This window comes from Gallinula chloropus (genome assembly GCF_964237585.1).
Source record: "Gallinula chloropus genome assembly, chromosome: 2".
Lineage (NCBI taxonomy): Eukaryota > Metazoa > Chordata > Aves > Gruiformes > Rallidae > Gallinula > Gallinula chloropus.
This window is the reverse complement of record NC_140086.1, coordinates 1,793,448-1,809,272: the sequence shown is the minus strand read 5'-3', so window position 1 is coordinate 1,809,272 and position 15,825 is coordinate 1,793,448. Positions and strand designations below refer to the sequence as shown.

The following is a 15,825-nucleotide window of genomic DNA, read 5'->3' as shown; positions in this document are numbered from 1 at the left end:
AGATGAATTTCACTTTAATGAGATGTCATTTTGGAGAATGGTTTAACATCCCTTTCAAAAAAATCTAAAATAAAATAAATAGAAAGCCAACTCTTTTTAGCCCTAAAACCTTGTAAAACCACGTTGAGATTATGAAAAAGAAAATTTACCAGAGAGAGAAAAGAAAAGAAAACAAAATAGAAGCTGCCAATTCCCAGAATCCATGACATGGCTGGTTTTTAAATGTGATGGAAAAGGCTTTCCAAGTTATCTGCTTAAACACAGGCTGGCTGTTTACTCCTCACTTTCATGTCAAAATGAATTTGGGAAGGAAAAAAAAAAAAGCCCATTGACAGGAAGTTTAAGGGCATTAGTCACATTTTGAGTCCTTTTTCAGATTAACACGTCAAAAGGCAGAGAGGGAGGAGGGGGGGTTAGTATCTTGATAAAGGAAAATTAACTCCCCGTACCCCAAAGTCTGCTGTGGTGCTCAGGATCCTTCACCAATGGGTATGGAGATGCAGGAGTAAGTACCAACACTGGATCACAGGGTTGGAAAAAGACCTTTAAGATCATCAAGTCCAACCATTCCCATCCTATGCTAAACCAGATCCCTGAGCACCTCATCTAACCTTTTTTTGAACACATCCAGGGATGGTGACTCAACCCCCTCCCTGGGCAGCCTGTTCCAGGCCTTGACCCTGTCTCAGACCCTGACCCTGCTCCAGGCCCCTGTTCCACAGCCCCACAACTCTGCCAGGGAAGAACTTTTCCCTCCCAGCTGAGCTGACCCTGCCCTGGGGCAGCTTGAGCCCATTGCCCCTTGTCCCATCTCCTGGCCCCTGGCTGCAGAGACCATCGCCCACCTCTCTGCACCCTCCTGGCAGGGCAGGGCAGGTGGGGAGAAGGTCTCCCCTCAGCCTCCTCTTCTCCAGGCTCAACACCCCCAGCTCCCTCAGCTGCTCCTCACAGCATTTGCCCTCCAGCCCCTTCCCCAGCCTGGTTGCCCTTCTCTGCACTCGCTCCAGGACCTCAATGTCCTTCTGATGCTGAGGAGCCCAGAACTGGACCCAGCACTCCAGCTGCAGCCTCCCCAGTGCCCAGTCCAGGGGCACAATCCCCTCCCCAGCCCTACTGGCCACACTGGGTCTGACACAAGCCAGGATGCCCTTGGCCTTCCTGGCCACCTGGGCACACTGCTGGCTCATGCTCAGCCTGCAGCCACCCAACACCCCCAGGTCCTTCTCTGCCTGACAGCTCTCCAGCCAGTCTCCCCCAGCCTGGAGCGCTGCAGGGGGTTGTTCTGTCCCATGTGCAGCACTCTGCACTTGGCCTTGTTAAACCTCATCCCCTTGGGCTCAGCCCATGGGTCCAGCCTGTCCAGATCCCTCTGAAGAGCCTCCCCACCCTCAGGCAGACCAACACCTCCTCCCAGCTTAGTGTCATCAGCCCAGAGAGGTGGTGGGTGCCCCGTCCCTGGAGGTGTCCAAGGCCAGGTTGGATGGGGCCCTGGGCAACCTTGTGTAGCTCCAGGCCTGAAGGTTGGTGTCCCTGCCTGTGGCAGGGGGGTTGGAACTCTCTGATCTTTGGGGTCCCTCCCAACTCAGACCAGTCTGTGATTCTATGAATATGCTCCAGGCCAAAGAAGAAGAAAGAAAAAAGGAAAACAAAACTAAACCACACAGGCCTCTCCTCTGCTGACAGGTCTTTTCTACTGAGCAGGCACTTCTCCAACAAATGCTTTGTTATCTTGTTCTTTACTTATTTATAATGCTGGAGGGGTAAGATTGTCCCTCAAGAGGAGCTGCAAAGTGTTCTGCAGGAAATATCTGAGCTTCTCCATCGGTGAGCAGACAGTATTTGCAGACAGGTTATTTTTCAAGACCCACTCATCAGTGGTTTTGAATAAAACTCCTCAAAGTGGGTCAGAAACCACTGATGTTCTTGAGGGATGTCTATAAACACACCAGCAGCCACCATGCAGAGGTCTGTCTGCTCCCAACATTGTGTCTCCTGCAGGGATTGGTGCACCCTCATCCCTGGGGTGGGACACACACAGCTATTTCCCACTTCTCCCTTGGGATTGCTGGTCAGTGGTGTTTGGGTTCACCTCATTTTTTCCCTGCTCTGTTTTGGGGGGGTATGTGGGGGTATCTGCAAGAGTCAGGAGCATCCTCCTGCCCTTCTCCTCCTCTCCTCCCTCCAGACAGGCTGCATCAGGGTGCAGGATCCCAGCCACAAGGGCAAACACCTTACCTACCTTTCTAGGAGCTTCATCAACCCTACACCACCCCCAACTCCAGAAAGCTTCTCCTACCTCTAGACAAGGTCCACAAAACCCAAACATCCTGGATTACTGGTGGCCAGACCTCCTGACACCACATGAACCATGGAAAGAGGCTGGAAGGATGGAGCAGCATCACCATCATCACTTCATCCATCTCAACTCTTCCACAGCAACAAGCTCAGTCCTCTCCTGGTGGGTGAAAGGCTGCAGGGAGGAGAAGACATCCCTCCTCCCCCTTCCCTTCTCCATCACCCTCTCCAAACCATGCCCAACCTCAATGTCAACAGGAGCAAATGCAACTTCAGGGGAGCAAATCACAGCCCTTCTTCAGCTGTGTTCCTGCAAAGCAGAGAGAGATAAAGGGGGAGGAGTGAAAAGGGGAATCAATAAATCTTCACCTCATTCACAATGATCTGGAGCTCTTATTAAGTAAATTAATTTAAGTTAATTTAACTCGATCATGACTCCCGATCACAGTGATTTAGTGAGGGGGAAATTGCATTAGGAAAGGCCACACTCAGTAGATAGAAGGAGGGAAGAAAATTAGATCCACTTAGCAATGTGAATTAATATGGAAATAGCAGGTGTAAATTTAACCTTATCAAGAGAGGGAAAATTATCTTCATAAATTTGGAGAAATAGCCCCCCAGTTGCTTATAAATCTCTTTAAAACAAAAATATTACAAAAAGTGGAGTAAAATTAATTTCAAATATACTCCCATCCATCCCCTCTACGAAAAGTCAGCAGCAGGGTGAAGTTTAATGCAACCTGGCAGTAAGGGGAGGGCACAACTCATCACTGAGGGATTAGCAGTAGGTACCTCTGGATCTGGAGCTACTCTCCCTGTCACTCATTTCCTAAAGACATGTCCTTCTTCATCATAGAATCAGAGAATCACAGACTGGTCTGGGTTGGAAGGGACCCCAAGGATCAGAGAGCTCCAACCCCCCTGCCACAGGCAGGGACACCAACCTCCAGGCCTGGAGCTACACAAGGTTGCCCAGGGCCCCAGCCAACCTGGCCTTGAACACCCCCAGGGATGGGGCATCCACCACCTCTCTGGGCAGCCTGTTCCAGCCCCTCACCACTCTCTCTGCAAAGAGCTTCCCCCTAATATCTCATCTCACCCTTCCCTCCTCCTGCTTCACTCCATCCCCCTTGTCCTGCCAGTCTCTGCCCTTTGAACAAGCTGATTCCCCTCCTGTTCCTCTGCTCCCTTCAGGGACTGGAAGGCTGCAATGAGGTCCCCCCACAGCCTTCTCTTCTCCAGGCTGAACCAGCCCAGCTCCCTCAGCCTCTCTCCATAGGGGAGCTGCTCCAGCCCTCTGAGCATCTTCATGGCTCCTCTGACCCCTCTCCAACAGTTCCCCATCTTTCTTGTATTGGGGCCCCAGCTCTGGACACAGGACTCCAGCTGGGGCCTCCTGAGGGCAGAGCAGAGAGGGACAATCCCCTCCCTGTCCCTGCTGGTCACCCTTCTCCTAATGCAAATGTTGATTTGGGGAAGCTTAACAGCAACAAGAGCAACGTCCCAGCTGCCCCAGCAAGACACCTTGTTCTAAACTGGGCAGAGATACCCAAAAGAAGAGAAAGGGGGAATTTCATCAACATCTTTAATGAAGTTCACAAGAGGGGCAAGAACACAGCTCCTGCCCTACAGTTTATTAAGGTGATGTGTTAAAACTGAAAGGATCAGTGGCCACACCAAACCCTTGCACATCACTTCTGGACCCCCCAAAACCTGGAATTTATAGGAGGAACTTACCCTTAGGCTCAGCTAGAAACCAATCTGGGAGCAGCACTTCACAAGAATGATTAAAGGCCTGGAGCATCTCCCCTGTGAGGAAAGGCTGAGGGAGCTGGGGCTGTTCAGCCTGGAGAGAAGAAGCCTGAGAGGGGATCTGATCACTGGGGATCAATAGCTGAAGGGTGGGACACAGGGGGACATGGCCAGCCTCTGCTCAGTGTCTGTGGGGACAGGACAAGGGGTGATGGCTTCAATTTGGAGCACAGGGAGTTCCACACCAATCGGGGGAAGAACTTCTTCCCATGGTGAGGGTGAGGGAGCCCTGGGACAGGCTGCCCAGGGGGTGTGGAGTCTCCTTCTCTGGAGATATTCCAGCCCCATCTGGATGTCTCCCTGTGTGACCTGTCCTAGGGACCCTGCTTTGGCAGGGGGGTTGGACCCCATGATCTCTGGAGGTCCCTTCCAACCCCTCAGATCCTGTGATCCTGCCCCAGCTCTCTCCAGGTGATCCCTGGCTTTTCTATCCCAGGGAGCCCAGAACTGGACACAACACTCCAGGTGGGGCCTGACCAGGGCAGAGCAGAGGGGCAGGATCCCCTCCTGTGACCTGCTGCCCACACTCCTCCTGATGCCCCCAGGATCCCATTGTCTCTCTCAGCCCCCAGGGCACACTGCTGGCTCGTGGCCACCCTGTCACCCACCAGCACCCCCAGGTCCTTCTCCACAGAGCTCCTCTCCAGCAGGTCATCACCAATTCCTTGTTTGATGGTCTGGTTTTCTATCATAGCCTGAGAGCAAGCAAGGACCATCTCCAGCAGGTCAAATAGTCCCACATGCTGCCTTGATCCAGAGAAAATGTAGGATGAGGGAGAGAGAAAAAGAACATGTGGTTTGTTTGTGGAAAGGGAAATGAAAGAAGTTGGCCTCAAGGACATGCAAATGGAGGTGGCACCTATAAGTGGAGCAATAATTGCACCAGAGGAAGCAAACCAGCTGCTTTTTGAGGGGGGGGGAGGAAGAGGAGATGTGTGGATGTGATGGGTGTGATGGAAAGATATCAAAGGCAAAAGTAAAAGGTGAAGAAAACTGAGGAGGCAGCGCAGGGTGAGAGTGTCCACAGAAAAATTTGGGTGGAAATCAGCTGTTAGCACTAAAGGAACCCACTGTCCCCAGGACAGGAGAAGCATTTTGAAGCCACAGCTGGTACAGAACATGAGGAGTTTCTGAACTGAGAGCCTGAAAAATCCAAGACAAAATAATAGGTTTCATTTTATATTTTTAAAAGAGTTTGAAATAAACTTCTCCATACTAAATCTGTTTGTCTGGTGCTTCGCCTCATCACCCTCAAGTCTTCCAAACCCAATTCTCCTTTCACAGAATCCTAAGGTTGGAAAAGACCTTTAAGATCATCAAGCCCAACAATTCCCATCCTAAGCTAAACCAGATCCCTGAGCACCTCATCTCCCCTCTGTTAAACACACCCAGGGGTGGGGACTCAGCCCCCTCCCTGGGCAGCCTGTGGCAGGTCCTGACCCTGCTCCAGGCCCCTGTTCCACAGCCCCACAACTCTGCCAGGGAAGAGCTTTTCCTTCCCAGCTGAGCTGACCCTGCCCTGGGGCAGCTTGAGCCCATTGCCCCTTGTCCCATCTCCTGTCCCCTGGCTGCAGAGACCATCGCCCACCTCTCTGCACCCTCCTGGCAGGGCAGGGCAGGTGGGGAGAAGGTCTCCCCTCAGCCTCCTCTTCTCCAGGCTGAACACCCCCAGCTCCCTCAGCTGCTCCTCACAGCATTTGCCCTCCAGCCCCTTCCCCAGCCTGGTTGCCCTTCTCTGCACTCGCTCCAGGACCTCAATGTCCTTCTGATGATGAGGAGCCCAGAACTGGACCCAGCACTCCAGCTGCAGCCTCCCCAGTGCCCAGTCCAGGGGCACAATCCCCTCCCCACACCTACTGGCCACACTGGGTCTGACACAAGCCAGGATGCCCTTGGACTTCCTGGCCCCCTGGGCACACTGCTGGCTCATGCTCAGCCTGCAGTCACCCAACACCCCCAGGTCCTTCTCTGCCTGACAGCTCTCCAGCCAGTCTCCCCCAGCCTGGAGCGCTGCAGGGGGTTGTTCTGTCCCATGGGCAGCACTCTGCACTTGGCCTTGGTAAACCTCATCCCATTGGGCTCAGGTATCAGTAGCTGTGAAGCTCCAAGGCACAAGGAGAAATCAGGCAAAGTGAAGCTTTAAAAACAATCACCAGAACCTTTATCTCACCACAGCACCCACCATAAAACCAACCAGCTCCTGGGGAAAGAACTTTTGGAAGAACCCACCTGGAGCAGGGTATTGATGCCAACTCGTGTCCCAGTTTGGAGGAGCCCATGGAAAGGGGCAGCCCACAGCATCCCCCAGCTCCTTGGGTTTGGTATGTTGGAATGAATAATAACACACACAAGCCTGGATTGGAGCAGATCAGGGCCTCATGGACCACATTCTTGCCCATGACTGGCAAAGCAGCACCTCAGAAGGAGGAAAAGCATTTCTCAACCTAAGAATAGCCAAAATCTGGGTTATAACCCAGAAACTTCACTTCTAATAGCCTGTTAATTAAAGCATCAGTTACCATAACGATGAAGGCCAGGTTGGGTGGGGCCCTGGGCAACCTTGTGTAGCTCCAGGCCTGGAGGTTGGTGTCCCTGCCTTTGTCAGGGGGGTTGGAACTCTGTGATCCTTGGGGTCCCTTCCAACCCAGACCAGTTTGTGATTCAAGAGATTTTATGATTCTGTGACTGTTAGACTTTGTCCTGGCTCCTGAGATATTCCTGGGTAACATCTCCACCAGCTAACACAGCTGCAGCTCTCTCAGAGCTAAAATCACAGAATCAGACTCTAAGACTGGCCAGGGTTGGAAGGAACCTTTGGAGATCATCTAGTCCACCCCCTCTGCTAAAGCAACCTCAAGCAGGCTGCACAGGACAGTGTCCAGGATCAGGAGGTCTGGATGTCTCCAGAGATGGAGACTCCACAACCTCTCTGGGCAGCCTGGCCCAGGGCTCTGCCACCCTCCCAGGAAAGAAGTTCCTCCTCATGGTTAGGTGGAGCTTCCTATAGTCAAGACTGTGACCATCACCTCTTGTCCTGTCCCTGGGCATCACTGAACACAGACTGACCCATCCTTCTGCCCCCACCCCTCAAGGATTTATCAGCAATGGTAAGATCCCCCCCATAGTCTTCTCTAGCCTACAAACACCCATGTCCTTCAGCCTTTCTTCATAAGAGAGAAGTTCTAGCACCCTCAGCATCTTCACAGCCCTACAGTGTGTCCTCCAGGCTGATTTAGGAAGACTCAGCCTCAAGGGTACAGCACCATCCTTCAGTAACACCCTTCTCCAGACGAGTGATGACACTCCAAATTATCTCCTAAAGCACCATGTTGATGCTCCACCCACCCAGATAACCCACCAAGAAGCAAGTCTCTGCTTGCATCTACCTCCTGATAAAGATGTGGAACATGTTGCCTCCAACATGCTTCAAAGAAGCTCTGGCACCAACCTTCATGTAGCACCAACCTTCATGATAATGTAACAAAGCAGAGGGAAGGGTCTTGAATCTCTCCAGAGAAGGAGACTCCACACTCCCCTGGGCAGCCTGTCAACCACCTCCCTGGGCAGAAAGACCCCTGGGGTGCATGAGACATGGTACCACCATGGCTGATGGTAACAGAAACGTTCTGATAGGCTTGAAGGTGGTTCAGAAACCTTCTTGATTTGGCTTCAGGAGCCCAGCAAACCTCTATGAGGTGAATCACATATTCACCACCAATACCTTGTTCCCAGATTTACTCATTGAATCATTCCCACTCCCATCATCTTTTCCTGGATGATCTACAAGCTGGTTTCCTCTTTATCAAGCTTAACGATGCCTAATTAACAGGTGACATCTACCTCTAAAACAAGCAGTGAGTTTACTCAGCCCTGAGGTAGATGACCTGAGAGTATTTATTCTTCTTCCTTACTTCTTCTTTAACTTCTTCACCAAAACAGTTAATCCAGATGATGAATAAACATGAAGCCACAAGACTTGGCACCCCATTGGCTGCTGCCTCAGCCTAATGTGATTACTAATAAGATTTTACACTTTAAGTCAATAAACTCCATGTAGAAGCAGCTAAAGGGAGTAATTAAGCAATGAACACACAACAGTAATGACACAGAACCAATGTGGGAGCTCCCTTGGCTCCCACATCCCAACTGGTCACATACAAGAGGTGGAAGAATTACCTGGATGTCACCGGGCGCCTCATCTTCCAGTTGGGAATGGGGCTGGTAAATGATGATAAGGACCCAGCTGAAGAGACCACGTTCTTCTTCACTATCCTGTAGCGTGTCTTGATCACCTTGTTGGTTGGGGGGCTCCTGATGAAGTGGAAGTTGGCTCCTAGAAGAAAGCAGATGGGAAAAAGAAAGGAGTTGAAGTTCATGTGAGAATGGGACAGAATGGACCACACCAACAAGTCCTACAGCCAATGGACCACACCAACAAGTCCTACAGACAATGGATCACAACAAGTCCTACAGCCAATGGACCACACCAACAAGTCCTACAGCAAATGGACCATAACAAGTCCTACAGCCAATGGACCACACCAACAAGTCCTACAGCCAATGGACCACACCAACAAGTACTATAGAAATGGACCACACCAACAAATCCTACAGCAAATGGACCACAGCAAGTCCTACAGCCAATGGACCACACCAACAAGTCCTACAGCAAATGGACCGTAACAAGTCCTACAGCCAATGGACCACACCAACAAGTACTATAGAAATGGACCACACCAAGTCCTACAGCCAATGGACCACACCAACAAGTCCTACAGCCAATGGACCACACCAGCAAGTCCTAAACCCAATGGACCACACCAACAAGTCCTACAGCCAATGGACCACACCAACAAATCCTACAGACAATTGACCAAAACAACTAAGTCCTACAGCCAATGGACAACACCAACAAGTCCTACAGCCAATGGATCACACCAACAAATCCTACAGCCAATGGACAACACCAACAAGTCCTACAGCCAATGGACCAAACCAAGTCCTACAGCCAATGGACCAAACAACTAAGTCCTACAGCCAATGGATCACACCAACAAGTCCTACAGTCAATGGACCACACCAAGTCCCACAGCAAATTGACCATAACAAGTCCTACAGACAATGGACCACACCAAGAAGTCCTACAGACAATGGACCACACCAACAAGTCCTACAGCCAACTCTTCTACATGTGCAAAAGGGGCAGAATCACAGAAGACCTTTAAGATCATCAATTCCAACCATTCCTGTCCAGTGCTGAACCATATCACAGAATCACAGAAACATGGGGGCTGGAAGGGACCTCCAGAGATCATCAGGTCCAACCCCCCTGCCAAAGCAGGGTCCCTAGGACAGGTCACACAGGGAGACATCCAGATGGGGCTGGAATCTCTCCAGAGAAGGAGACTCCACACCCCCACTGGGAACCTGTCCCAGGGCTCTGTCACCCTCACTGGGAAGTACCTCATCTCCCCTTTTTTTAAACACATCCAGGGATGGTGACTCAACCACCTCCCTGGGCAGACAGACCCCTGGGGTGCATCAGACATGGTACCACCATGGCTGATGGTAACAGAAACGTTCTGATAGGCTTGAAGGGGATTCAAAAACCTTCTTGACTGAGCTCCACAAGCCCAGCAAACCTCTATGAGGCGAATCCCACATTCACCACCAATACCTTGATCCCAGATTTACTCACTTAATCATTCCCACTCCCATCATCTTTTTCCTGGATGATCTACAAGCTGGTTTCTTCTGCTGAATGTCTGGTGCAATTAACAGTTCTATGTTTGACTCTGGTTTGCCTCTGCTTGATAGCAAGCCATTTTTCCTTTCATGGCTTTAAGGAAGGCATCTAATTGCCCGACTTTTATAACATACAGCTCTAACTGCCCAGATAATTAAAGCTGACACTACATGCTGAGATGAAGTCTTCTGCTTTTATAACTGATTTAAAGGGATGGTTGTTTTTCTTGGGAGATACTCTAATTAAAATGATTGGGAGGTTGAGAGGGGAAAAGCAGAAGCGTTATTTGTCCTGCAAATGTTGGACCTGTCCTCATGTTTCTCTCTGGGGGAGAAGGGAGAATAAGGTGGGTTTTCAGGGGGACCTAAAGATGAAGGGTCTGGGTCCAAACAAGAAAAGTTGGGAAATGCCCTGGGGCAGCTGGAGCCCATTGCCCCTTGTCCCATCTCCTGGCCCCTGGCTGAAGAGACCATCGCCCACCTCTCTGCACCCTCCTGGCAGGGCAGGGGAGGTGGGGAGAAGGGCTCCCCTCAGCCTCCTCTTCTCCAGGCTCAACAGCCCCAGCTCCCTCAGCTGCTCCTCACAGCATTTGCTCTCCAGCCCCTTCCCCAGCCTGGTTGCCCTTCTCTGCACTCACTCCAGGACCTCAATGTCCTTCTCATGCTGAGAAGCCCAGAACTGGACCCAGCACTCCAGCTGCAGCCTCCCCAGTGCCCAGTCCAGGGGCACAATCACCTCCCCAGACCTACTGGCCACACTATTTCTGATACAAGCTGATCTAAAGCGAAGGAGAAGCTTCCCCATCTCCCTATCAGATCTGGGGCTTTATAGTTTAATATTAGAGAATCACAGAATCACAGAGCTGTAGGGGTTGGAAGGGACCACAAGGGATCACTGAGTCCAACCCCCCTGCCAAAGCAGGGTCCCTAGGACAGGGCACACAGGGAGACATCCAGATGGGGCTGGAATAGCTCCAGAGAAGGAGACTCCACACCCCCTGGGCAGCTTGTCCCAGGGCTCCCTCACCCTCACTGGGAAGAAGTTCTTCCCCAGATTGGTGGGGAACTCCCTGAGCTCCAACTTGAGCCCATCACCCCTTGTCCTGTCCCCACAGACACTGAGAAGAGGCTGCCCATGTCCCCCTGTGTCCCACCCTTCAGCTATTGATAACCAGTGATCAGATCCCCATTGATCAGGCCATCTACTCCAACCCCCCTGCAATGAGCAGGGACATCTCCACTGCATCAGGTTGCTCAGAGCCCCATCAAGCCTGACCTTGACTGTCTCCAGGGATGGGACCTCCACCACCTCTCTGGGCAACCTGTGCCAGTGACCCCACCACCTTCACACTGAAGAACTTCTTTCAGGTACCAGCATTAACTTCCTGGCTTTCCAGTTAGTGGAACGTTTACTGGTTGACTTTACACATCCTTACCTGGAGCATACATTGTAGACCTGATGGTTTTCCAAGCCCCATCCCTGGAATCATTCAAGGTCAGGCTTGATGGGGCTCTGAGCACCCTCATGTAGTGAAGATGTCCCTGCCCATGGTTAGGAAGAGACTTGAAGACCTTCACAGTTCCTTCCAGCCCGAAGCATTCAATGATTCAGTGAGCAGAAGAACCACAAAGACCCATCACTTCAGAGGTAAGGAAGAAGTGAAGTAAGAGAAGAGACGAATGAAGATGGAAAGGAAACGGGTTTTCACTGCTGCTTCCCCATCCTGGGACCTTTTTCTCTCAGTCAAAATTCTTCAGGGCAGCAACTGCACCATCTAATCTCTAAGTATAATTATAACTGCTCTGCAAAGTCAGAGTGTTTTGCTTCAGGGGACTGAATTTAGGACTCCAAAACAGACACACCAACCCCTACATGCTCAAAACAAGCTGAAATCCAGTCTCTGGTGACTCTGAGACCCTATTGTCACACTTGAGGTGTAGCCTCCCATGGCTACAGCTTTAACCATGTACCCAAAGCAGGTCTTTCCCACCAGGGATGAGCCACAACCCAACATCCTCCCCAAACAGCAATAGAACAAGTTGACCCTTTTCCCTCTGCCGCTTCTCCGACCTTACGGAATTATTAAGCTGGGAATTTGTTGAATACATTATTAACTTCATTATTTTGCTCTTCCATAAGCTCCAGCAGCCACTAATCAACCCAAAAACCTCATCAAACTCCTGCCTGACATCCCAAAGAAATAGAAAGTCCCCAACTGGCGCCCGTCGGTTGCGTCCCCCATCCTCTTCGCACGCGTCCCCCCTCCTCCTCCTCCTCCTCCTCACACAAGACTGGCACCTGGTAAACTCTATTCCCCAGCAGTAATTGGATGGTGTATTCATGCCAGTGCCTATGTGCAGAGCTCTGGTATTAACCACCTCCTGAAAGAGCCTCTCCGAAGAGCTCAGTTTTCTATTATTACTTGCTAGCTGAGGGGTTTTGTGTAGATAATCATGTTATTTAGATAGGATGTTGGTTTAATTCCCCTTCATTACAGGCTCCCAGGGTTGTAATTTTTTTGCTCCACATGATGTATTCCCCGTGGCACATTTCACTCAACTCCAACACTTTAGGCTTTTATTACAAACAATACCCCAGCGTCCCCCGTTATCAGCCCGGCGCACACACGCGCGCTGCTCGCCGAGATCCAGAGGTCAGTTCTAATGACTAATCGATCTCATTAGCTTTCCTAATTAAAAACTTTACTGCTGCAATGGAAGACAAACTGCATAAAAAAAAAAAACCCACAACCCCAAACCTGCTTGCATTCTATTTGAATGGGATATGAGCATCATTTATCAGCTGGGGCTCACAGCCCGTGCCCGTCGCAACGGGCACTGAGGTGCTGAGGTTGGTGCTAGAGAAGTGATTGTGCCCCTGGACTGGGCACTGGGGAGGCTGCACATCCAGTACTGGGTCCAGTTCTGGGCTCCTCAGCATCAGAAGGACATTGAGGTCCTGGAGCGAGTGCAGAGAAGGGCAACCAGGCTGGGGAAGGGGCTGGAGGGCAAATGCTGTGAGGAGCAGCTGAGGGAGCTGGGGGTGTTGAGCCTGGAGAAGAGGAGGCTGAGGGGAGACCTTCTCCCCACCTCCCCTGCCCTGCCAGGAGGGTGCAGAGAGGTGGGCGATGGTCTCTTCAGCCAGGGGACAGGAGATGGGACAAGGGGCAATGGGCTCAAGCTGCCCCAGGGCAGGGTCAGCTCAGCTGGGAGGGAAAAGTTCTTCCCTGGCAGAGTTGTGGGGCTGTGGAACAGGGGCCTGGAGCAGGGTCAGGGCCTGGCACAGGCTGCCCAGGGAGGGGGTTGAGTCCCCACCCCTGAGTGTGTTTAACAGATGGGTGGATGAGGTGCTCAGGGATCTGGTTCAGCACAGGACAGGAACAGTTGGACTTGATGATCTTGTCCAGTGAGCTGGGGCTGTTCAGCCTGGAGAGAAGAAGCCTGAGAGGGGATCTGATCACTGGGTATCAATAGCTGAAGGGTGGGACACAGGGGGACATGGGCAGCCTCTTCTCAGTGTCTGTGGGGACAGGACAAGGGGTGATGGGCTCAAGTTGGAGCACAGGGAGTTCCACACCAACATGTGGAAGAACTTCTTCCCAGTGAGGGTGAGGGAGCCCTGGGATAGGCTGCCCAGGGGGGTGTGGAGTCTCCTTCTCTGGAGATATTCCAGCCCCATCTGGATGTCTCCCTGTGTGACCTGTCCTAGGGACCCTGCTTTGGCAGGGGGGTTGGATCCCATGATCTCTGGAGGTCCCTTCCAACCCCTACAATTCTGTGATTCCTCCCTGAGAAAGACTGCAGTGCTCAAAGGTAATCATTACAAACTTTAAACAAACCAGAGACCAGCTGCAAGGCTCAGCCAGAGCTATAAAACTTCCCAAAACAAACTTTGGTACATAGGATTTTAATCCCCATGTTTTGGCAACAGACTGAGTCAGAGCATGGACCAAGCACCCACCAGGGATGGAGTAAAATCCCTGCCTGATGGGAATTGGAGTAACATTTGATTGCAGGGCTTCTTCCAGATATCAAGCCTAAATTGTAGCTCATAAAACACAGCTCACCCTTCACTGAGAAACTCCAGAGCCAGATTGGACCCACCATGACTCTCAGGAACTTCTCAAATCTCTACTTAACATCAAACCCTTTTGCTCTTTCACATGGTCGGGTCAAGAACCTTCCTCCTGTGCTTCCTCCTGACTAGTGAGTCCCATAGTATCACAGAATCACAGGAGTTGGAAGGGACCTCCAGAGATCATGGGGTCCAACCCCCCTGCCAAAGCAGGGTCCCTAGGACAGGGTACACAGGGAGACATCCAGATGGGGCTGGAATATCTCCAGAGAAGGAGACTCCACACCCCCTGGGCAGCCTGGCCCAGGGCTCCCTCACCCACCCTCACTGGGAAGAAGTTCTTCACCAGATTGGTGTGGAACTCCCTGTGCTCCAACTTGAGCCCATCACCCCTTGTCCTGTCCCCACAGACACTGAGCAGGCGCTGGACATGTCCCCCTGTGTCCCATACTTAAGATATTGATAAACATTAATTAGGTCCCCCCTTAGTCTTCTTTTCTCTAAGCTCAACAGCCCCAGCCCACTCAGCCTTTCCTCACAGGGGAGATGCTCCAGGCCCTTCAGCATCTCCATGTCCCTCCTCTGGACTCTCTCCAGGAGATCCATGTACCTCCTCAGAACAAAATCCCACAGAGATCCTGCCAGCTTGTCCTGGGCATAGACCCAAGAACAAGCGGTGATGGACCTGACAATGATGTCCACCACAGGGCACTGGAATTCAGGCTGCCCAGGGGGTGTGGAGTCTCCTTCTCTGGAGATATTCCAGCCCCATCTGGATGTCTCCCTGTGTGACCTGTCCTAGGGACCCTGCTTTAGCAGGGGGGTTGGACCCCATGATCTCTGGAGGTCTCTTCCAACCCCTATAATTCTCTCACTCTGTGAAGGGGGAGTTGGAACTAGATGATCTTTCTGGTCCTTTCCAGCCCAAAGCATCCTGTGACTCAATGTCTCTGTGAGCACCCTGGACCACACAGCTGGGGGATTTTTTTATCATACTAAATTAGGCATTTAAATCTTGTGTGTAGCACTGAGGACTCCTGATGGATGTCTCCTGGTCCTGGAAAGCCTAACACTGCTTTAATACATGGAGATCTTGACTGATGATTGGTAGCCCATTCCACACCGCTCATCAGCACGTTGTACATCACAGGTTGTGCTCCCCCTTCATCCAGCCAGCAGGAAACCAGCTGGGTGCTTGTAGGAAAGATTCACTTTCCTAGTTTAGAGAATCCTCCAATCTCCTCAGTTGGAAGGGACCCAAGAGGACCATCGAGTTCAACTCCTGGTTCCACACAGAACCAGCCAAGTCAGAGCAGGGCACTGAGGGCATCATCCAGATGCTTCTTGATCTCAACCAAGCTCAGGGCTGTGACTCCTTCCCTGGGGAACCTGTGCCAGTGCCTGACCCCCCTCTCAGCACAGAACCTCTTCCTGACACCCAGCCTAAACCTCCCCTGGTGCAGCTTCACGCTGTTCCCTCAGGTTCTATCCCTGGTCCCCAAAGAGAGGACAGAGATCAGCACCGGCCCCTTCACTGCCCCTCATCAGGAAGCCCCAGACCCCCATGAGGTCTCCCCTCAGCCTCCTCTTCTCCAGGCTCAACACCCCCAGCTCCCTCAGCTGCTCCTCACAGCATTTGCCCTCCAGCCCCTTCCCCAGCCTGGTTGCCCTTCTCTGCACTCACTCCAGGACCTCAATGTCCTTCTCATGCTGAGGAGCCCACAACTGGACCCAGCACTCCAGCTGCAGCCTCCCCAGTGCCCAGTCCAGGGGCACAATCCCCTCCCCAGCCCTACTGGCCACACTGGGTCTGACACAAGCCAGGATGCCCTTGGCCTTCCTGGCCATCTGGGCACACTGCTGGCTCATGCTCAGCCTGCAGTCACCCAACACCCCCA

General features: G+C 51.8%; 1 protein-coding gene across 1 annotated transcript in view; it reads right to left on the bottom strand.

Annotated features, from left to right (window-relative positions):
• The window catches only part of ZC3H3 (zinc finger CCCH-type containing 3), a 189,025-nt gene that overhangs the window by 110,093 nt on the left and 63,107 nt on the right, over window positions 1–15,825 (bottom strand). The window contains exon 4 of the mRNA XM_084280181.1: window positions 8,284–8,440. Coding sequence (XP_084136307.1) covers window positions 8,284–8,440 — 157 coding nt within the window. The remainder of the gene's footprint in view (window positions 1–8,283; window positions 8,441–15,825) is intronic.